At 47.4% G+C, this 22,548-nt stretch overlaps 1 protein-coding gene across 8 annotated transcripts in view; it reads left to right on the forward strand.

Moving 5' to 3' along the window:
- NRP2 (neuropilin 2) overlaps positions 1–22,548 on the forward strand; it is an 88,781-nt gene that overhangs the window by 44,604 nt on the left and 21,629 nt on the right. For 7 of the 8 annotated variants that reach the window (XM_014307043.2, XM_031058892.1, XM_005415911.2 and 4 more), the window contains exons 8-14: positions 679–823; positions 1,119–1,468; positions 2,608–2,752; positions 6,451–6,567; positions 9,118–9,270; positions 18,760–19,022; positions 21,145–21,241. In XM_014307043.2, the coding sequence (XP_014162518.1) occupies positions 679–823; positions 1,119–1,468; positions 2,608–2,752; positions 6,451–6,567; positions 9,118–9,270; positions 18,760–19,022; positions 21,145–21,241 (1,270 nt within the window). The remainder of the gene's footprint in view (positions 1–678; positions 824–1,118; positions 1,469–2,607; positions 2,753–6,450; positions 6,568–9,117; positions 9,271–18,759; positions 19,023–21,144; positions 21,242–22,548) is intronic. The other variant, XM_031058910.1, reaches the window with a different exon arrangement.

The following is a 22,548-nucleotide window of genomic DNA, read 5'->3' on the forward strand; positions in this document are numbered from 1 at the left end:
TGCAGCCTAAAATAGAAACACATGTATCCAGTCCTTGTCCGGCCTATTAAAAAAATGGGCAGAAGAGGTGGATCTAACATCCATCTGGTAGTTATTGATTATGGCCATCTGGTAAGGCAGCAGCCTTTTCATACCATGTGGGATCATAAACTCCTGAAAAGCTGTCTCCGTGTGGCTGGCTGCATGTGCACAGGAGAGGCAAAGGCAAGGGGCTGAGTGAGGCAGCAGCTTGTCACCCCAGGCAGAGGTGCACCCTCCCTGCTCACACCATTGCCTGCACCTGATGTTTCCGGGTGGAGCTCAGTGTAAGGATGCATCAGGGTGTCAGCCTGTTTGGGGGCATCTTGTCACTTGTGCTGGAGCAGATCTAGGTCTGGGGGCAAGCTTGAAGCAGCTGGGGCCTCATAGTCTGAGGTGCTCATGGTTCTCAAAGTGCTGTGAGAGGCAGTCAGGCAGAAAGCTCCTGGGCCCCCTGCATGGTAGGTGAGTCCATCCACCACGCTGTCCTGACAGTGGCTCATATGTCTCTGCTGGCCTCTGGTGCTTGCTCTGGTTAAAAAAAAAAGCTGACTAGAAAGCTTTTCCTTGGTTATCCCTGCTGAGATGATTTTGACTGCTTATCTGGTGAGGATGTAGCAGTATGTACAAGTGTACATTTGTGCCTCCCTTCCCTTGCAGACATTTCAGGCCAATGAGGATGCCACAGAGGTGGTTCTCAACAAGATCCACAGCCCAGTGCTCACACGCTTCGTGCGCATCCGTCCCCAGACCTGGCACAACGGCATTGCCCTGAGGCTGGAGCTGTATGGCTGCCGCATCACTGGTGAGGGTCCTCTCCTCAACCTGGCTTCAGTGCTCCTCTGTTCCTCCAACAGCCTGTCCCAGGGTGCTGTCCCTTGCCACTTCATGGCTGCTTGTGGTGGGAATGGTGACACTGTGACTAGCATGGAGGTATCCATCGCAAGGGATGCGCTTGGAGGGACAGGACTCCAGCTCCTGGAGGGAGGGGGAAATGCCCTTTGGTGTTGGTTTAGTGTCCAGAGCTTAATGCTGTGAGGAGAACCATGAGCACTTCCCTTCAATGACTGTGACTGTTCATGGCCTTTCCTTCCCTGCAGATTCACCCTGCTCCAACTTGCTGGGAATGCTTTCTGGCCTCATTCCTGACTCACAGATCTCTGCCTCTTCCATCAGAGGCTATGACTGGTCTCCCAGCATGGCCCGCCTGGTGAGCAGCCGCTCGGGCTGGTTTCCCCGTGTGCCCCAAGCTCAGCCTGGGGAGGAGTGGCTGCAGGTGGACCTTGGCGTCCCCAAGAACATCAAAGGCGTCATTATTCAGGGAGCTCGTGGAGGGGACAGTGTGACCACCACTGAGTCCCGTTCCTTTGTGAAGAAGTTTAAGGTGGCCTACAGCATGAATGGAAAGGACTGGGACTTCATCCAGGACCCCAAAACAATGCAAGCCAAGGTAGGTACTGCCTGGAGCAGCTGTGAAACAGGATATTTTTCTGACTAGCTTCAGTCTGCCTGGTGGGGTCTTGGGAAGTTGGCTGTCTGCTCCCACAGAGACCTTGGGAGCTTGGGGCTGTCACCATGAAATCCCAACTTGTGTCTCTTGGTGCTACTCCAAATCTGTACTAGTGGCCATAAATTCCACCTTTCCCCAGGGACAGCAATTTCTTTTCATTTTCTATTGTGGACCAGGCATGGACATCACCTGCTGCTTCTCCCAGCTCCTGCAGGTCAGAGTCCAAAAGATGGTGTGTTTTATTATGTTTTGTGTAAAACAATTATGTTTTACATGAACTAATTACATATTTTAAGGGGAAAGGTGTGGCTGTTGTGGTGTGCACCTCTGAAAGAGGAAAATGAATCACAACTTCTCTTTAGGAAATTTTCTATATCTGAAGTCCCTTTGTCACACTGGTGTGACCCTGAAATTCCCCATATTTTTTATTTATCATTGGAGTTCCCCATAATCTTTCTGCTTAGTGCTATGGGAGTGGCAGGGGGATTAAGGAGGAATAAATAAATTCTCTGCTACTGCCTGTTCTGTTCTCATGCATACTCCTCTGCCTAAAATTTGGGTAAGTTTTAATTTTTCCTGATCCTTCAAATGAAGGCTGATGCTATCTATAGCCCTCTGTTTATTCCCCACAGACTTTAGTTTGTTCAGGTAAGCTGAAAAACAGCAGTACTTGGACTGTGAGGAAAACCAACCATTTACACCATCCTAGAATATGCAGTAGCTTCTTTATTTACCAAGGACAAATCTGATCTCATTTATATGTCAATTTAGTGGATATTCCCTAGGCTTCCCCTGCATGGCTTGGATCAGAATCTAACCCCTGGATTCTGAGCAGAGGCCAGGAGAGATTGTGCAAGTTTCTCAGAAACAGCCTGGCTGGTCCTCTTGAAACCGAGAAGGAACAGCCCAATTTCGCTCAGCTGGGCTCAATGGCCTGGGGTCAGTCAAGCAGCTAAACTACTTCAGACTGTGGCCACATTCTGCCAGACCCAAAATATCAAGTCTGGTTGAGAGCATGTGAAATACTCATAATGCACACATCTCTTGCCTTTTCTCTCTCTCTCTCTTTCTTTCTGTAGCTTTTTGAAGGCAACATCCACTATGACATCCCTGAAGTCCGGAGGTTTGACCCTGTTCCTGCCCAGTATGTCCGAGTGCACCCCGAGAGGTGGTCCCCAGCGGGAATAGGAATGCGCCTGGAGGTGCTGGGCTGTGACTGGACAGGTAGGAACCCCTACACCTCTGCCCACTGGCTGCTATGGGGCCAGGCACTACACCAGCAAGGTGCAAATTTCAGCTTATTTCCTGCTGTCCTACCTTGGCCATGCTGTGGCAGAGAGACTGCAGCCATGAAGGCAGCACCTGTATGGTGGCTTGGCCCACCTTTTTATTTCCACCTTGAAAAGAACTGGTCTTGATGCAGGATGCAGCAGCAATGTTTGGACTCCAAGCTTTCACACAGAGCCCCATGCAGAATTTGTCCTCAACTTCCTTCACACTCCTTTCAGATCTTTTACCTGGACATTGTGCAGTCTTTCACAGCCTCTCATGTTAGAGGACATTTGGGCTTTTTAGTCCAAATAATAAGACAAAAAGTAGGAGGAGAAGCAGAGTTGCAGTGACCAATACTTCATATCCTGAGCTGCCACAACAAGGCTTTGCTGTATAAACAAGTCCCTCTCTCATGGAACCCAATGTGGAAACCTTGCTGCAGACAAGGTTGGGAAGTTAACTCTATGACATCTCTACAAACATCCCCAGGACCCAGGAAACTTGGTCACTTTTACCCACCCGTTTTTCACACGTGGTATGCCTTTCAGCCACCATTTTTAATACAGAGATGAAAACTGACTTCACACACTTACTGGGATCAGTAGAGGTTGTGCCTCTGACCCTCTGAGGTTCAGTGGTGATTGATTTCTCCACAGTTTCATCCCCAAAAGCAAAAAATGTACCCAAAGGGTCATTTGGTCTGATGCTAACTTTGCAGTGCCAGCGGCTAGTTATCCTCTTTTTTAATTTTTTATTTTTAATAATCTGCTTACATATGAATCTGGAGTCCAGATGTCAGTGATAAAGAGGTATGATTTCCATTTTATAAACACATCTGTAGAAGGCATTTTCTTGTAAGAATTCCCATTCTAGGAAGCTTGAAAGACACAGAGCTTTTTTACCTTCTGATGCAGTCTTTACTAGCATTTTCTCCTGTGATGTGCTGCAAGATGCATTGCAAACACTTAACAGCAAATCACACAACACATGTGCACACTATTAATAACGATAATTTTTCACTTTTGAAGTCAGTGGTAAATATCCCCCTGGTCTGGCAATCCATTGTAAATTATCCAAACTTTAAATCGGATTAGATCTTAATTTAAATTTTACGACATCTTAGGTTGTGGGAGAAGCAGGTACAAGAAGCAGGAGCTGAGGGCTTTGTGCAGACATGGTCAGGCAGCTCCCAAATTGCTGCTTCCTGCAGCTCCCAGGAGTCTCCAGCTGCCAGATCTCTGCAGACCGTTGCTGGATGGTGCATCACAACACTGCATCGCTGCCATGAAGAGAGGCAGTCACACAGGACCTCCAGCCATGTGCATGCCAGCCCTTCCACTGCACTCCTCCAGCTTGGAGAATGAGGGGTTTGTCGTCTTTAATGCCTTGTGCTATTTTTGGCCCAAATTTTCTTTTACATCTGTGTCCATGCTCATTTTCAATATCAGTAGCAACAGCACATGTTTTCTCCAGGCAAGGTGCTTTATGGTCATTTCCCAGTCTGGGTAATAATTTGCACATTGTAATGTTTAAAACTCAACTGCCAGGTCATAAATATCCCTAGCTTTATTAATCTACAGGCATTCAGCTTTGTAATCAGAGCAGGGCTTGTAATCTTGTGGATTCACCATGTTATAAAAAGCATTTATATCCCTGATGCAACCTGGGGAGCAGAGATAGCCCATGGCATTATCTGCATACATAATCCACGCTGGCTACATGCAGCAGGCTTTGGCAATCCCCAGAAAGGGCCCTCCTTTGCTGGGAGGACCCAGGCATGTTACAAAAGTGGCTGCTAAAACCCAGGCAATTGCACTTGCTTGGGAACAAGATTAAGAAATGGAATAAAACAAGATGATTAAAAATATTTTCAAGAGAGGGTCTAAGCCCATGTTCATCCTGCCCAGGTGTTTCTATTTCTTATCAGCAGCAAGTATCTTAATTACTGAGTTAAACAGGTAACAGCCGCAACTGGGCTCACAAACTAGCTGGCTACTAACTCAAAAATTGGGAAGCAGGCAGTCAGCAATTGGCTTCTTTCAAAGACCTGCCAAAATTTTTCCTCTGAAGAGTGGAGAATGATGAATGTTCACTAGCAGCTGGGTTTCTATCCTTTGAAGTTCCAAACATCTGGTTTCAATTGCTCAGTGACTTTGCATTTTGATTAGCAGTTACCACCAGTTGAACAGACACTTGCAGGGCCAGGGAGGAGTGAGAAAGCGAGCAAGCAAGACCTCTCTTTTTCACTTTCCATTTCACACATGACGCTGTCCTGCCTGTTATTTTCATTATCTTTTGTAACCATCGTGTTGCGGCTCTACCATGGTAACTGATTTTTCAAGATATATTTCTGCAGCTAGTCCAGGGCAATGCAACACTGTGATTTACATCCGCTCAGCATCTGTGTCCCATATGGGACTTGCTTTCAAGGTCCTTCCACACTGTCACATTTCAGCTATAAATCTTGATATACAGGAACAACAACCTAAAAAAATGTACCCGCTCTAAATAAGTTCCAGCTTTCGATATGTTGCTTTCACCTGCTGCTTTTTTTTCTTTTCTTTTTTTATGACATTTTTCTGTGCCTGGCTGCTTGCAATTTGCTTCTTGGTTGCATTTGGAGTTTTATGGGGTTGTAACAAATTTGAACTTACAAATTAAAAGATTTTGAGGCTATTTGGTATTTTATCCTGAACAAAAGACAGCCATTGGGAAAAAAATTAAAAACAAAAAAATCTAGAGAGTTTATGTACAACATGTTTAATAACAGGAAAATAAAAGGGCATAAAGGAGCCTATGGAAAATATTCAATGTATTTGGCCATTTCCTCCTGCTTCTGGCTTTATTAAATTATATCCTGAAGGGTGCCGACAAAGAAACGCAATCACACATAACTGAGCAAAGCTGCCTCTTTCTAAAAGTGGAAAGAATCAAGTCGGCTGTACTCCAGTTAATGCACCCATAAAAGGAGAATTTGCTGGAACCTAATGTCATTTACTGTTGATCTTAATATCCTTCCCTTTCTTGCTTAAATTTCCCCTGACACCTGCTTGGAGGTTGTTACACATGGGCCACGTTAGAGAAAGGGAAATTGGACAGAGACCCTTTGAAAACGTAGTCAGGAGCCTGGAGTGTGAAACCAGATGCTTTCTGCAGTGAGCCAGAGCTCACTAGGGGATCCTCTGGGTCCGTTTGCGGTTACATCATTTGTGGGTTTGAGTGACTTGTTTTATAAATTGGCACAATTGGTGGGAATGTTTTGTGTGTTTTTTCAACGTGTCATATGGCTTTATGAAAGAAAAAGATGTTCTGCCTGTGATCTCACTTATCCAGTAATGACAGCTAAGTGGATTTCCAACTACCCATGTAGATTGTAGATTAAAAAAATTAAGAGAAAACGTAGTGTGTATGTCCAGAGAAGAGGCTTGTTCAGTGGGAATTCCAAATCCATAGAACTCCCATATGGAAAGACAGTTCGCTTGAAGTTCAAACCATGCTGACATTAGTAGCATGTGGAAATCTCATGGCATACTTGTTCTATCTCTTCCTGCCATTATAAGAACATGAAGAAAAAGACTTTTGCCTTGTTTCGATACCTGGGCTTCTTGTTTTGTCTGTTGCAAACAGCTTTTCTACTCCATTTTTTTCAGATGTCAGGCCCACTGCAGAGACGCTGGTGCCTACTTTGAAGAGTGAAGAGACCACCACTCCCTACCCAACTGATGCAGAAGCAACCGACTGTGGTGACAGCTGTGGAGAAGAGGAGGGTATGTATCAGAGCAGCACATCTTTATCTCAATAACTGATGGGTTAAGAGCTAGGAAAATACTCTTATCTTCCCATTAGTGCCAATACATGGGCCTGATTCCTGGAAAGCTTAGAGTAATATTATTAGTGATGGGCTGGGATTAAAAAAAAAAAAAGAAAAAGAAACCAACCCATAAACAAATCTGCCAAAATCTGATAAGTTCTATCAAGGAAGGATGGAAGAGCAAGAGATAGCAACTAATTCGGTCCCTGGCGTACGAGAAATAAAAAGCTGGTGTCCCAGCTTCCTTACATGACCTGAAGAAACTAATTTAGTGCCCTGTTTGGAACCATCTCCATTTGAGATCACCTCTTGGCTGTAAATCATAAACTCAGAAGGTGATTCAGACTGCCTGGTATGCAGTGCTCCTTTTGTAGAAGTCACAACTGTGGAAGTAAATCACAACATGTATCGAAGACTGATGTCCTGAACACTTATCTGCTTAAGGATCATCTTCCCTGATATCAGCAGCTTAAAATTTAGGAGGACAGTCTGGGCTCCTTGTGTGGGCAGTAGAGAGAAGGGAACACTAACTCCATGCAGAACTTCATCTACCCAGTCTTAGATGGCTGTCAGATGTAGGTGAAATGGTTTGGTAACAGTAGCACTTGACTACTTCTTCTGAGGATAGAAGAAGCTGAATGTTAGTTTAGACTCCATGCTGTGCTTGTTAAGGGCCAGTGCTGGGGGAGGGCTAATCCTCTCTGCCTCAAATCCCTGTCTGTAAAAGCAGACATCAAATTCTTCTGCTTCTTGTGAGGGGGATGTGAGCATCTAAAGGTTGTGAAATGTCCACATGAAGAGGAGAGGACTTGACAGAGCTGTGCGAGGTTAGTTGTACAGTGCAATGTTCAGGAAATGCATTCCTCTGGGTGCAACAGCAGAGCCTGGGCCTCAGCACTGGAGCATGTACACGAGGACTTCAACAAGAATCTCACAAGGAAAAATTATCCTATGAGATAACCTCCTAGGACTTCTGTCACTTCAGCTTTCAGTCCCAGATAAAAAAAAATTAATGGGTTTTAAAATAAATAAATTTATAAAACAACATTAATTGGCTTTTTCACACCTCCCATGGGGATTCTGCTATACTTTAGTTCTAGAAATGTAAGTTGCAGAAGTAGCTCAAAGGGCCTGATTCTCATTGCTTTGCCTTAGTGGTAAGCCTGTGCAACCCTGCAACTATTGAGGCACTTGGGAAAGTGCTGACTGGAAATTTAGACCAGTAAGTCTCTGCAAGAACACAATTCCTGGGTGCAATCCAGGGCAAGAGAGCAAGCAGAGTATGCCGTGGAGCGTGGAACCAGCCTCCCTGTCAGCTTCCCTCAGACCCTCAGATTTAGCAACAATTTTCATTCTCATACTCCATAAAACAATAAGTGTGTTTCTCTGGACAATCAGATTTATGACAGCCAAACAGAAACAATGTTTGAGATTAGATTGGAATAAATGGATCCATGATCTACATTGTTTTATTTTGGAGTGGGAGCATGTAAAAAAAGCCCGCTGCCTCTTGCAGTGAAGTTCTGCTGATGCCTATCACTTGAGTCACTCACCTCCTTCTGGCTATGGCTCACTTTGTGGGCACTGTGATTTAAAACTTCCTCTTTGCTCAGGAAAATCCTGGCCTATAATTAGGCTCAGACATGCATGTCCGCTGCGTGCCTGGTATGGACTCAGTCCATTTCTGCACCTCCATGGCACGTGACTGATTCCCTCCACCGAAGGAGCCAGCAGCTGCCTCAGTGCCACGTGCAGCCCCTGGCATGTGCCCGCCTGCCCACAGCCTGCAGAAAAGCTCTCCAGAGCTTTCAAAGCTGTTGTCACAGGGGAATTAACTCTGCTCCTGTTTCAAGATGGAAAGTTAAAGGACTCACCCAACGACCATGTGGTGAGTCCATAGCAGAGCTAGAAATAGAGGCTGGCTTCTTTCACTCAGAATCCAAAAGCTTGAGCTCATGGTGGCCCCACATTTTCCCTGGTAACATTTCCACAAGAAGGTAGGAAGCAGTGAGTGACAGCTCTCCAGGATGACAGACAGCTCCCGTCTGGTGCAAGTGGCTAGGTCTGTCACTCAGGAGCTGGGTTTCTGGAGCTCTTGAGATTCTCCTTTTGGAGCCAGGCAGGAACTTCTGAGCATGGGGCACTCAGGAAGGACTCTTCCCTGACATTTAAAAAGACATTTAATTTTGACCACTCTAGGGGAGGAAGAGAAGGTGCTGATTAGAGTCTGGAAGCATTTGGTTCTTGCTTTTATATTTGCTTAGTTTGGTGGATTAGCCATAGGACATGGTGAGAACATTTGGATGATGCAGAACTTAAGGCTGATCCTTGGAGCTGAGGAAATGTGAGATAGGTTAAAAGCATCAGTGTGAGTGAGATTTCATGCTTTCTTCAGTTTTGATGGCTTGCCAGCTATTTTAGTTTTGGGTTGTTTTTTAATAGCAACCCTTCATGGGTAGGTCATTTTTTAATCTGACTTTATTTTGCTTCTATTTCTTTTTGTAAGATTTCCAACTCCCTGCAAACTTCAACTGCAACTTTGATCTTCCTGAAGACCTTTGTGGTTGGTCGCACGACTTGGCAACTGGCTATACGTGGTCTTTTCAGCCTTCAGGCACCTGGATTGGCAACTCTGAACCAAGCTCTGACACTGTGCCTGGTAAGATGATTAATACCAACCAAAGCAGGGAAGAGTGCGCTGATGGGTCTTTGTCCATGTGAACAGTATGAATGATTATTGCACAGCTATCATGAGTTGCAAGGGCTGTGCAGAGCTGAACTTCTTTTATGGAAACTTTCAGATGCTTTGCTGTATGGTTCATGACTTATTTATAGGACTGTGACCACTGGCACTGAATTATACTAACTGTCCTCTTGAGATGGACTTGAATCAGACACTGGGCTTTGAATCCCATGGGACTCTGAAGGCTAGCCCAGACTTTGTTCCACATCCTGATCCAAATGTCCCCTGGAGGATCCAGTGCTTTTTCCCCAGAGTGCATTTCTTCCTCTCCCATATGTTACTCAGATTGCCTATATTCTCCAGCTACTCTGCACTCTGGGCTTGCAGAGGCTGGATTTCAGTCTCCTCCAAGTGAAGAATGAGCTAAGCCCTAAGAGTGCTGGAAATGCCAGCTTCTTGCTGTTTGACTTTTGCTCTTTTCGTGCTTTGGAAGCAGAAGATTTGCATGATTGTGACAGAGCCTAATTTATGGAGGACCTCGCTGAGATGTGCTGGCATGGCTTGCAAGGGAGCCTGCCTCTGGCAATGTGGTTGATAGATCAAGTTCTTCAGCTTCACATCTTGGAACTCACGCCAGGACTAGTGTGCTTTCCTTATCCCTCATTGACTTTGTGGCATGGCTGGCACGAAGAACATTTGCCAATTCCCTTATAACAGTAGGCTGTGTCACTGTAGCACCACTTCACTCTCAGTCATTGCTTGTGAAAGTCAAGGCTCCTGCAGGCGAGCTGGCTGATCTTACCTGTCCTGGGCTCTGCCCTGATGCCTGGTGATTCCAATGTCCGTGAGTCCCATCCCCATGAGTCCCTCCTTGCCCTCCCCTGGGTAAGGTTGAGTCTCAGAATGCAAACATGCAGGCGAACCTGTTAGCCACCTGGCAGAGTCGCTGGCCAGATTGGCAGTGCCGCCAGCCAGTTGGAAAGCCGTGCAGCCAACACCTGGTAGGCAGTGCTAAAGAGGAAAATATGTATTCCAGAAACATATGGGAAGAGGAGAATCTGCTACATCTCCACACACAAATCACCCCCACACAAATGCACACATCATTTCTCTCTTCAGCTCTAGAGGTGCTTAGTTTTTTTCTAAGAGACATGGTAATGCTATAAGTGCAGCCCATATGGACATCTGAAAAATTCTTTGGCGTGACATAGGGATACAGTGTCTACTAGGGAGAAAAATATTTTCATATTTCAAGTGTTTATCTCTTCAGCATTTGAGTGCTTCGGAAGATTAATATCTGGAGCTCAGTGGAGCCTCAGGCAACAGGAGAGAACACTTACAGCCAGCCCCAGACTTAATAACCCTCCCCATCTCATTCACTGTAATAATGTTTAATTAATATAAGTCTCCTGCAAGTAGGATAAAAATTACTTATTTTTATAACTCAGACTCAATTTTTCATTTCATTTCCTCTCCCCTGAGTGTCTCTACAATTAGTTGGCCATAGTTTCTTAGAAGATCCTGTTGTAGCCCAGGAGAGGCTGGTGCTGCCTTAGACAGCAGCATGCAGTCCTTGTTTTTACCCTTCTTCTGCTATTTCTCTTTTTTCTCAGTTATGAATTGCACAGTTTCACAGCTGGGGCTGGGGAATGTCATCCTGCTGAGTTCAGTGGTCCGTTTTTGTGCCAGTGTGGAGAGCTCTCCCTTAGGGTGCTGTGCAGCCAGGCACTGAAGCACGGAGGGGGTGCAGGCAGGAACTCCAGCACTGCCCGGCAAGTCATGGGCTGTGTGGGCAGGGGAGGAGGAGGAGGGGGTGGCTCCAGGGGACTGGAGTGACTTACCCATGGCAGTGGGGGAAGCCAGCAGCAAACACCAGCACAGGCTGAGGGGTCAGCATTGGCACTGCCATGGATCTGCCTCCTGGCTGGTTCGGGCAAGAGTGTGCCGTCCTGGCATCTGTGGGCATCAGCTGCCTCGCCCCCACAGCACAGCCCTGCAGAGGAGATGGAATTCAAAGGCATCACTGCTATGCCTCACTTCGGTCCTGCTCTTAGAAATTAAGAAGACATGACACAAAAAGAAGCAACTATTTGCTTTTTTCCTCCCCAAGGAGCTTTTAAAGGCAACTGGAGAAACATTTAAAAGAGGCAATGCCAGCTACTTGGTGGGGACAGAATCAAAGCATTGTTTGGTTCACACTCCCCCATTCTTCCCCTGCCCTTCCCTCGTGCTCCCTCCAGCACTTTGTTTCCAGTTAGAAAATTCATGCTCAGACTCCAGGGAGCAAGGAATGAAAAGCTGTTGTTCAGGGTGGTCTTTGCTTGTGAATTCCCCACCCTGGGGTGAGCAGTTGGGTGAAGGAGAGCAGCTGTCCTTGGTTAGAGGCAGGGCAAAAGTTAAGGAGAACTCAAGGCTTCTGGAGACCAATTTGCTCTGATTTAAAGGTGCTGGCCCAGGCTAGAGGCCATGGCTGCTCCACAATAGCAAGAAAATGTGCTGTGCCTTTAAGAGCTGTGTGGAATGTGGGTTTACTTCTTTTGAAGATGGCAAAACAAAAATTAAAATTAAAAAGGAAAAAATAATAATGAAAGGAAGAGCCCTGGCTCAGTCTGCATAAGAGAGAGGAAAGGAAATGACCATGGTGAAATATCCTCTGTGAGGCACTTGATTAGAAAAGTCTGCTGAGAGACAGGCCTGAATTCCTCAGATATCTCCCAATTTCATTTTATGCGCTGCATGCAATTCCTCCTTGTCTTTGGCACGGAGAACTTCTCAAGACTGACAAGACACCCACTGCTCTCATTCCACTATTTTTATTTCCAAGATACTCTTTCAGGCAGCTCTGCATTTCTTTTTTTAGCCCTGTGTTCCTTGGGCTCTTCGCACCATGGATTAACTCCACGTCCTCTCCTGCAGGCTCCCATTACACGTCTGGGGACCTCATTGGTGAAAGTGGACCCAAAGTGCCCAGCTCAGCAGAAGCCCAGCATGGTTCCAACTGCTACCTGCCCTTTGCAAGCCTAGAAAATACCATTGGCTCCTTTTTCTATGCCCCCATAAGAGATTGTCAGGATTTTTCCCTCTATGGACTTTCAGATGCTTCCCATGTGTAGAAAGATTCCCCTTAGCTGCACCTAGCAAGCTTCATGGAGCAACAAGTTCAGGTTTCAATGAGATTTCATCCCTCCTCCTGCTGCACGCAATGGCAGCATGCCACTGGTGTCAAGATAAAGGTCTTAAGACCTGAAAATTAATCTGGGTTAATAACTTGGACACCTCACCTTTTCACCATCTTTGATTTTCACTGGGGTCTTGATCCTGAAGGGTCTAAAGATCCTGGGTTGTATCCTTAGCTGGTCAGTGTGATTGTATTGCTCTCACTGATGCTACACTAATAAGCCAGTACTGAAGAGATGGAATCTCCGTGTTTTGCCCATTTTTTTCTCCTTCCCTTTTCTTGCAGTGGTTAAGTAAATACCTTGTGGTTCTAGAAGAGAACTGTGAGATCTGCAGCTTTACCATGTATTGCTTCTCCTTCAGGCGAGCACAGCGTCAGGGTCAGAGCCCCGGCAGCATCAAGAACTCTGTGTTGTTCCGATGTTGGCAGCTGTATGTGTGCACAGAAAAGGAAGCACTTTTAACCTTGCAGCTCTCCTGACCACACAGCTCTTGGGCTGGGCTGCAAAAACCCACTGAGAGCTTCTCTTGTGGGCCGTGGCCTTGCTGGCTTGGAGGGTCAGGAATGCTGCTCACTTGGGTTGCAGGCACTGCAGGGAAAGGTTTATTTGTTTCAAAGTGTTTTCAGCAGAGGAGTGTTTATAGTGCTCTGAAGTTTCGTAAGAGCTTATTTTTTAAGAGAAACAAATGTTAAGCTGTTTTTAAGCTGATGGTGACCCCTTACCATTCCTGTGTTTTTCCCTTGGGATCTTTAAAAGGGAAAGTTTCATATTTTTCCTGCAATCCATGAGAACTGCTGTCGGAAAGCCTTGATTCTACTGTGTCCAAACTAGCAGAAAGGTTTTCATGGTGTTAACAGGGCAGGGCTGAAATGAAGTGGGTCTGCACTTACTCTCGTGAGAATCTCAGGGCTTGTGCCTTGGGGACACAGTTTGACCTCAAGGGTCAATCCTGTGTCCTTTGAAGTAGGAAGGAGTTTTACACGTGGGGTGGTATGAAAGTCAAGCATTTCTGTGCAATGAGTGAGCAGCTGCACACTGTGGGAAGGAGACCATATATCCATCTCTGTCTCTCTTCGCTCCCCTCATGTGTGGTGCAGATTGCCTCTCAGCAAAGCTGTACGTGTCTCTCCTGACTCTCATTTGCACAGTGAGGACAGCAAATGCTAGAAAGTCCTTCATGCCCTGGCTGCCCACAGCCTGGCAGATCTGGGACACCCCAGCACCCCAATCACAAGAGGTTTGCTGAGTGTCAGCTGCTCTGTATGAGCTCCCTGGCTGCAGGCTAGGACCAGGCTCTGGCTCTCCATGTGCCCATACTGCCTTTCAGGAGAGGAGGAGGTATGGCATGGTCTGTTCCAGCAAAGCTCCTGCTTGCTTGAGCTGGGCTGGAGGCAAAGAAACCATTTCTCTGGAGCTCACTGCTTGCCTCAGTCGCTTTTTGGACCCAAACACCAGTGACATTCATGCTTAAAAAAGCATGCTGGAATGCTCTCTGCAAAGCAAGACACCATCTCTCAAACCTTAGCGTGTGCACTACCCCATGGCTTCACAGCAGTGGGTCACAGAGCAGGGCTGGGATAGCGAGTGCGTGCAGCCTGTGCAGTGCAGCCCCAGCCTGCTCAGCTCTGCAGTTGTGCAGGCACAGGCGCTGGGCTGGTGGGGCTGTGCACACCTTTCATGCAGGGGCAGGCAGGGTGCCCACCACGCTGCCAAAGGACAAGTTTTGGTGGCTGGCAGCTCACGTAGCATAAGTGTCAGGCTCTAATTGGCATTTGATTTGTCAGGGACACCGTGCCCTCCCTGCACTCCCTGGGGAAGGTAATAGGACTCACAGTTGCACTGTGCTGTTGAGGGTGTGAGGCTTAATTGAGAGGATGTAATGGGGGGTCCATTAGAAGGGCTCCGGAGAGCAGGCTGAGAGCCTGGTTCTGGGTAAGTGTGGGATTTTATGCCTTTTGATGGGCTGATTTAGAGACTGAAATGGCAAGGACTTGGCAGGCTAATTAACACATAATCAAAATTGAGGGGATTTTCCAGTAGATGCAGTGATCTAGTTAATATAAATATTAGTTTTATGGAGGATTGACTTCCCATCCTAAATGAAAGTCTGTCATTGAGGAGAGGCCTGTCATGAAATTATAGTGGCAGCCTTTTGAGGTGAATTTGCATGATTTGCCAAAAAATTTTAAAATGTGATAACTATCCAATTTCAATCTGCATATTCATGCAGCTGCCATTCCCTTGCTACCAGACCACCCTGCAGTCATGAGAGCATCCAAGCTGACCTGCTCCCCAGGAATGGCAAGAGCTGATGCAGCTTCCACCTCACATGCCCCAGAAGAACAGCAGGATCATGCCTCACTGGGATGTCCACTTGGCCACAACACAGTGTGGCTGGGGTGGCATTTGGGGCTGTGCAAGCAGCAGACAGTGCCCACAGCAGTGTGGTCACCTCTGGGATTTGACAGACAAGAGGTGGCTGCCACTGGGCTGCCGTGCTGCCAGCTAAAGCACACCGTGCAGCAAAGGAGAGTGCAGCGACCTTTGGAGGGATGTAAGTGAGGGCAATTCATGTGGTTCCTCCACAGGAGCAGCAGCTGTAACTCAACAATATCCAGTGAGGGAGAAATGCAGAGGGAGTCTGAAATTTCAATAATTGCTTGTGTGCATGCTGCCCAACATGTTTTGCTGGAACACCTCCAGATGTGCTGCTGAGATCCGTGAGGGAAGGTGCTTTCCTTGAGAGACGGTGTGAGATGTGCAGGACCCAAGCACAAGGCAGGCTGACCTTGCAGAGGGGGTGGCTGCTGTGGCTTTTGCTCGCAGTCTGACCCAAACTGTGAGGCTTCATCCCCCATTGCCCCTAATGTCCTCTCAGATGGCTTCCTAGCAGGAGGGGGCAGGTGTGCCAAGAGAAAACCACATTGCCCAGATGGTTGGTTTGCAGAGCCCAGCTGGTGATTTATCCAGGACTCACTGCCATGCACACAGGAGGGGCTCTGCCATCATCTGGCTGGGGTGGTTCTATGTTCACATTACTGGCTCCCTTACATCCAGATGATCCCATAAATCGTCCATGAGATTTATTCCATAGCATCAGTTGCAAAACAGAGGTACAATGCCTGAGTGGGTTTTCCTGCCTTTTTTGAGCCGGTGCTTTGAACTAGCAGTGCCAGTTCTGTGGAGGATGTAGCTATCGTGTTAGGAACAGAGACTGCAAAGCAAAGTTCTGGGAAAGAGATTAAAATGCATTTCTGATCCTGGAAGAATTGATCAGCTCATCATTGCAAAGCTCCCTTCAAGTGTTTTAACAGGGGAAATCAGCCTTTCAGATGCTTTCTGTGCCAAAGGCTTCCATTTACTGTATCAAACAGAGTGACTACTGGAACTACCAGGCTTGCACATGCTGTTCCAACAATTACCTCCACAGTGCCCTTATTCAGTCAGTCTCAGCAAATTTGTAGGGCTTTTCCAAAGGTCCAACTAGCCATTAGAGTGATCCAGCCATTTCATCTTCAAATGACATAGAAAGTCATGCCTGCCTGCACTTGGCTTTCCACCCAGAAAGTGGTACAGGTACCAGGAGCAAGAGTTCACGGTGCCCAAACCCACTGCTATTTGCAGGGGAGCAACTGGAATCACCACCCAAGGACTGAGCCTCCTTGCAGCTCTTGGGACTGACAATAGGTCCTGGAGAGATCTCTGGGCCCCAGCAAGAATTGGAAAGGGAGCACAGGAGATGGAGGGTTCCCAAGTCTCTGAAAGACCCTGTGTTGCTGAGGGGAGCATTAGTTTTGGCTGCAGTTTAAGAGTCTCTTTGATTTCACAGTTTGATAGGAATGGGAACAAACAGAAGGTCAGTGTCAACCCTGGCAGCAGGGATGTCACTCAGAGGCACACAGGCTTTTCTGCTGAAGTGGCAAGGCAGCCACACTGGATACCACTGGCTTTTGGGGTGAGGATAATGAGAGGGTGTCCAATTAGAATAGTCAGTCGCCTCTAGTCAGCTGTGGGCTATGGATAGATCCAAGGATGGCTCAAAACCTTGCACTCAGACTGCTTAGGTACTGGCACCAAAGGTTGGTCCTGAATTTTGAGGATCTGGATTGATCATTCTTGAACCTGGCTAGTGCTTTTATTTAAGATTTGCCTGTGAGATCATTTCAGCTGTGAGATAAGTGTATGACTGCAGTTTGATTTGCTCCCTTGTTTGTTGCTGCTGTTCTTTTCTTGTTGCTGCTTTTCTATTTGAAGAGGCTTGTAGTGAATTACAAAAAGAGGATTTTAATTCAGGAGACCTTGATGACTTATTATGCCTTATCACTCCTTAGGCATGGAGTACAGCTTGTTATTTTTTTAATTCCTCCACTTGTTTATCTCCCACATCTCCTCCTCCACTACTACCACTCTGAGGTAAATCACAAGAACACTCCTCCATTAGAAAACGGCATGGTACTTTTTCAAGTGATTCACTCAAGCAGGAGTGGGCAAACACACTTTCATCCTTTTTTTCTGCTACTGTTTGTTGGCATAAAGTGCCAAGTGGCCCAGGGACATTTCACAGGTGCTGGAAATTTTGCTAAAATGTTGCTGTTTCTTTATGTGGCCAGTTGGGAACAGATTTGTCCTTCATACAGCAAAATCAGTGAAAGTTCATAGGAGTAGATATGCTTTTGAAGTACTTTGATCACACATGGTAGGAGAAGAATGATGGCAAAGATTCCTGTTATCTTGTCCTAAATTTATTTTAGAAGGCTGCATAGCTCACAGTGGTTGGTTTCTGCTCTCTGGCACTGACAATCTTGCAGCAGGGCCAGCACCGCTGATAGATCTCCCTTGGGCTGTGATGTCACCTGACTGCTGAGCAGCAGTGATGTCAGCTGCTGTTTTCTGTTGGGACCTATCTTACCATGGATTCCAAGTTCAGGTCCCTCTGGTTTAAGTTTTGGAGGTGTTTTGAGCACACTCTGCAAACATTCTGAGTACAGACACAGCTCTTGCCACTGCTGTGGGCACTGAAGCCACAGGGGGAGCAGGGCAGGCAGGGCCAAGCTGCTGCTCAGAGCTTGGCCCATGGGGCACAGCAGGCCAAGATGTGGGGGAAGGAACTAACAAACCCTTCAGTGTAGTTCTGGGGCAGAGATAACCCTCTTGTGCCTGGGCTGGCACATGCTGGCATGAAGCACCAGTGGCACTAGCCCACTGTGCAGCAAGAGCAAGCGTGCACATCCCTCTGTTGGACAAAATGCAAAATCTAGCAGTATTTGTAGCTGACCTGTCTGGGTCACCTTGCTCTGCAGCTGGAGTGACCCAAGGGACTCTGTCCTGACATTGGTCATGATGGAGGGACAGGTAAAGATCACTTCAGCTACACACTGAGCTTTCAGTCTGTGCTAAGGGACTTCAGACATCCAAGCTGCAAATGGGAAACTCCTTGAGGAGGCTTTTCATCAGAGAGGGCTGGAAACCACTGATTCCAGCTAAAGTCAGGTGTGCCTCGGGATCTGAATCCATGCGCTTTTGCTGCTATTGGTATTCAGATCAAATATCTCCAGTTCCAGCCTCAGCCTTGAACTTCTCCTGGGATATCAAGTGTATCAAATCTCTGCTCCCTGAGGACTGACAAAAAATCTGGCACAATTTAAATGTAATATTAGAGCAAGTGAATCCTCTGTTGTATGTATTTCAGCTACCTTCAAGTTTGCAGCCACCCACTTGTCACCTATGCATGCTTCACACATTGGGTCCAGGTCCTTCCTCGGTGCTGTGCTTTAGAGGCTGTTTTGCTGCATTACAGAAAAACTGAGAGCCAGAGTTTCATTTTTTGTGCTTATCCTCAAAACAAGATGAGTTTTCACACTGGCATTTAGAAAAACCCACCTCAGGCTTGTTCACTGAGGAAGCTCCCAGTAGAATAAACACACATACCCCCTGCCAATGCAATTATCATGGCATCACTTCCTCTGACAATAACTTGTTCCAGCTTTTTAACTTCTTCTAATTATGTCAGTCTTTTTCTTAACCACTTTCTGCTGTTGGTCTCCTACCCAGGGAGAGGGTGGTGGCTGGTGAGGGAGTGTGCAACTCGATGCCCTGCCTGGGCTGCACAGGGTACAGCAGGGGCACAGCTGGATGAGCACACAAAGGGTGCTGGTGTGACACCCCACTTTTGCAGGCACGGGGCTGCACTGCCATGCAGCACTGCCAAAGCCACTTGGCAGTAGGTGAGACACTTGTTACCAGTGGCTGCAGAAAACAATAGAATGGTGTTTTTCTCCCTGAACAGATGCCAAGAATTACCTGCAACTGCAAAGCAGTGGAAGGCGGGAAGGCCAGCGAGCCCGGCTCATCAGCCCCACCATCTATTTGCCCCAGAGTGCTGTCTGCATGGTTTTCCAGTACCAGGCATGGGGCAGCAATGGGGTGATGCTGCGGGTCTGGCGGGAAGCCAGCCAGGAGCACAAGGCACTGTGGGTCATCACGGAGGACCAAGGGGAGGAGTGGAGGGAAGGCCGCATCATTTTGCCAAGCTACGACATGGAATACCGGGTAAGATGTTTGCAGAAGGTGTGCTCGACCAGGTAGACTTCTCCAGCATCTTGATCTCAGTGTTTCAGAGCCCAGGCCCATTCATCATTGGGAAATGTGGCTGTTTTCATTGTGTTTCTCAAGTTACCATAGTAACTAAGCTACACTGTTTGTTATTCTGAGAGTGCCTGTCTTCCGCACAGACTTGGGCCTTTGTTTAGCCTGTTGCCTTTCATATTCTTCAGATCTCCCATCTTGCAAATATTCTCCCTTTTTCATTTTTTTCTTCTTTTTTTTTTCCTTCATTTTGTTTTATGCATTTCTTCCCCTCCAAGTGAAGGCCATCAGATAGTCTGACCAGAGGCAGATGTGCAGCTCCAGGGAGCAAATGCAGCAGCCAGGAGAAGTGGGAAGCTGGGAGGGAGCACAGCCAGCTCTTAAGGGTGGGCAGCAAACAGCCATTCTCCAGCCTCAGCTGCAAGTGTTGACATAGGAGAAGGAAGAGGGGATGGAGGCTCGTTTGTGAATCCTCTTCTCTGATGCTTTAGCCTAGATCAGAGGGCTCGGTGCTGGGCTGTAGGATCATGGCCCTGTCCCACTCTCAGAGACCAATGGAAGAGAAAGGATGAGCTGGAGGGAGGAAGGGGACTGTGCTGCCTTGCTACAGCCACCTGAGCCCCTCTGGCACAGCTGTACCAGCATCCCATGGAGACACTGCTGCTTTCAGGAGTGTCTTTGGCACGGTTGTCCCTTCCGGGCAGTGTGCCATTTGCCAGGGAGACAGCACTACTGTTGTCACTTGTTAATGAGCATCAGCACAGCATCCAGCACCCTCCAAGGCAGAGGAAATATGGACTCCCAGGCTTGAGGCAGCAATTTAGTGATGACCCTGGCGGGGAGCTCCAGCCAGCTCCCAGCCCTGAGCCTCACCCAGGGAGCTGCTGCTGTCAGGCCACTGACCCCTCCAAACTGCTGCCCCCCATATGGGTTGACGGCCCAAGCATGGGACCCACAGCCAAGACATTCCATTGCCTGTGCAGTAGGATGCCCAGCCCTTCAGGGAGGTGTCCTTGCAGGCAGGCATGGGTCCCAGGCTCCTTAGGTGAAAGGGGGCACCTAATATGGGGAGAGGAGGTTTGTGAAGTACATAGCCCTAGGAAATTATTTGGACCCTTAGAATCCTAGTATCGCTAGGATTGGAAAAGGCCACCAGGATCATCAAGTCCAGTCATTAACCCAGCATCATCATGTGCAGCACTAAACTATATCCACAAGTGCCACATCCACATGCCTTCTGAACACTTCCAGGGATGGTGATTCCAGCACTTCACTTGGCAGCCTATTCCAATGCCTTCAGAGTAGGCAGGGGGATATAAAGCAAAAGCTTTGCACTGGAGCTGTCTGACTACTTTGTTTGTATGGGTTTGGCTTTTTAATAAAATACCAGAAAACACAATATGCTTACAGATAAGAATGATGGGCACTGGCTGACTACTTTGTGTGCTGAACGTGAATATACCAGCATGCTGAATAATGGCGTCATTATGTAAATATTGCAAGTGTCTCCACTCAGCAGTTCTTAGAGCTAACGACTCTACTTATTTTTGTAAATATATTTTGCCTGTGATTAAGTAGGAATAAGCTGACCCTTCTCCTCTGACATTTCAATACTTCTTATGTAATGTTGACGGGAACAGCACTTTACAGTTAATGTAGCTGTGCATTTTGTGTCCTTCCCTTCCTCTTTGTGATCATAGCTCAGTTATTACCATGGGCCAAAGCTGCTGCTGCAGTAACTCAGAGTTACGCCACTTGCACCATCTGTGCAAGGGCTAGGGGGGTTCACTGAGTCTTTATTCCTTATAAGAGGCATTTAACTGAAAAAATTGCAAGCCAAGAGCTGCCAGGCCAAGCAAAGATGTCTCTGTTGAACATGTCCATGCACAGCAGCTTTCCCTGAGAAAGGGCTGGCAGAGGCAGGGCAAGGAAGCAGGACTAGTGTCAGGTGATCCACAGGTCTGTAGGGGAAGCCTGGAGCAATTTCCCACCCCTTCCTCTGGGAGCAGTAGTCACTCTCCATAGGTGGTTCTAAGCTGGGAAGCACCCAACTTAGCACTGACATTTCTGTCCCGATTTCCCACAGATTGTGTTTGAGGGATTTATCCGCAACGGCCACTCGGGAGAGCTGGCCCTGGATGACATCCGGCTGGGCACCGACATCCCTCTGGAGAACTGCATGGGTACGTGCTGCATCCTTCCTTGGGGCAGGGAGGGAGGGGGCAGCTCTGCCTGCAGAGCCTCAGCCTGGGAGCTGTCAGTGGGCCACACCTCCCCTGGCTGAGTTAGCCGGAGCTCCTGGATCTCAGCTGGGACTTTGATTGCCCATGAAAGAAACGAGGGCGACTCAGCCTCTGGGGGACAGGGCTCTGCCTGCGTTGGTGTGAGGAGAAGGAAGCACATGTCTCTGCCACGCAAAGCTGAAAGAGCAGCTGAGGGTTACTGAGGACTATTCTGTGTGATAAGGACATACACCAAATTGAAAAGGAAAGTGCTGAACAAAAGAAGCCAGCTGTCAGTCAGTATTACACACTTAGAGGGGCCAATGAGTTCAAAAGGAGTCTTCTCTAATGAGAAAAAAAAACTGCAGAGAGGTTTTACAGCAATGTTAACAGAATAACAAAAGAAATTTTTGCCCTAGAATTCACCATTCCCCAAACCAGGCCAAAAGCCAGGTAAAAAAAGAAAGGACTAGGGGAAAAACAAAAGGAGTAAAAAAGTGTGTTTCAGCAGTTTGCAGGTGGAGCCATTGCCTGCACTTTTCCTCTAGCTGGCATATCCATGCAATCACACTGATGGCTCTGGCTGCTGTCTTGCTTGGGTGTGTATTTAGAGGTATCCCAGTTGAGCATGGGACCAGCAGTATCTAAATAGTGGGATCTGTGCTGAGAGCTGCCCAGAGCAGCGAGGTCCTGCTCTTGTGCATGTCCTGGGAGAAGCATGTTTCCCTAGGAAGTGTCTGACCCATCCTGAAGCCAATGGAAGAAGCAGGGAAGAGCCTCTCTCCCTTTTGGGCTTTGAAAGGCCCCATTCAGCGAAGCTGCCCTCCTCAGCCCACCAAGGGATGATCCCAGTGCCTCCTAACCCAAGCAGGACGAACACTCTGTCCCAGGGGGTGTTTCTCAGGGGAGGAAGCACCAGACAAACCACGCTTGGGAAGAGCTGCTTACATTGCTTGCCCCGCTATGCAGGCAGGTGAGGGTAAAGATGGTGCAGAAGCCAGCACTGATAATAAAACAGAGGACTAGGAGTGCCCCAGAGAGGCTCTTAAGCACCATCAGTCCCCATTTCTTTGATGCTTTGAACTCTGCTGGTCTCCCATCTGTCAAAGGAGCTAATACTTCAGATGTCAAATTCCCGGTATTTAAGGCTTGACAGTGGTGTTTTAATCTCTTGCCTTCTATGGCATTAAAGAGAAGCAAGACCCATGATTAACACTAATAGCATTTCCTATCTAACTTCTTTGGAGCGCAGCAATTCACCTACCTCC

Source organism: Geospiza fortis, unplaced genomic scaffold (genome assembly GCF_000277835.1).
Source record: "Geospiza fortis unplaced genomic scaffold, GeoFor_1.0 scaffold112, whole genome shotgun sequence".
Taxonomy (NCBI): Eukaryota; Metazoa; Chordata; class Aves; order Passeriformes; family Thraupidae; genus Geospiza; species Geospiza fortis.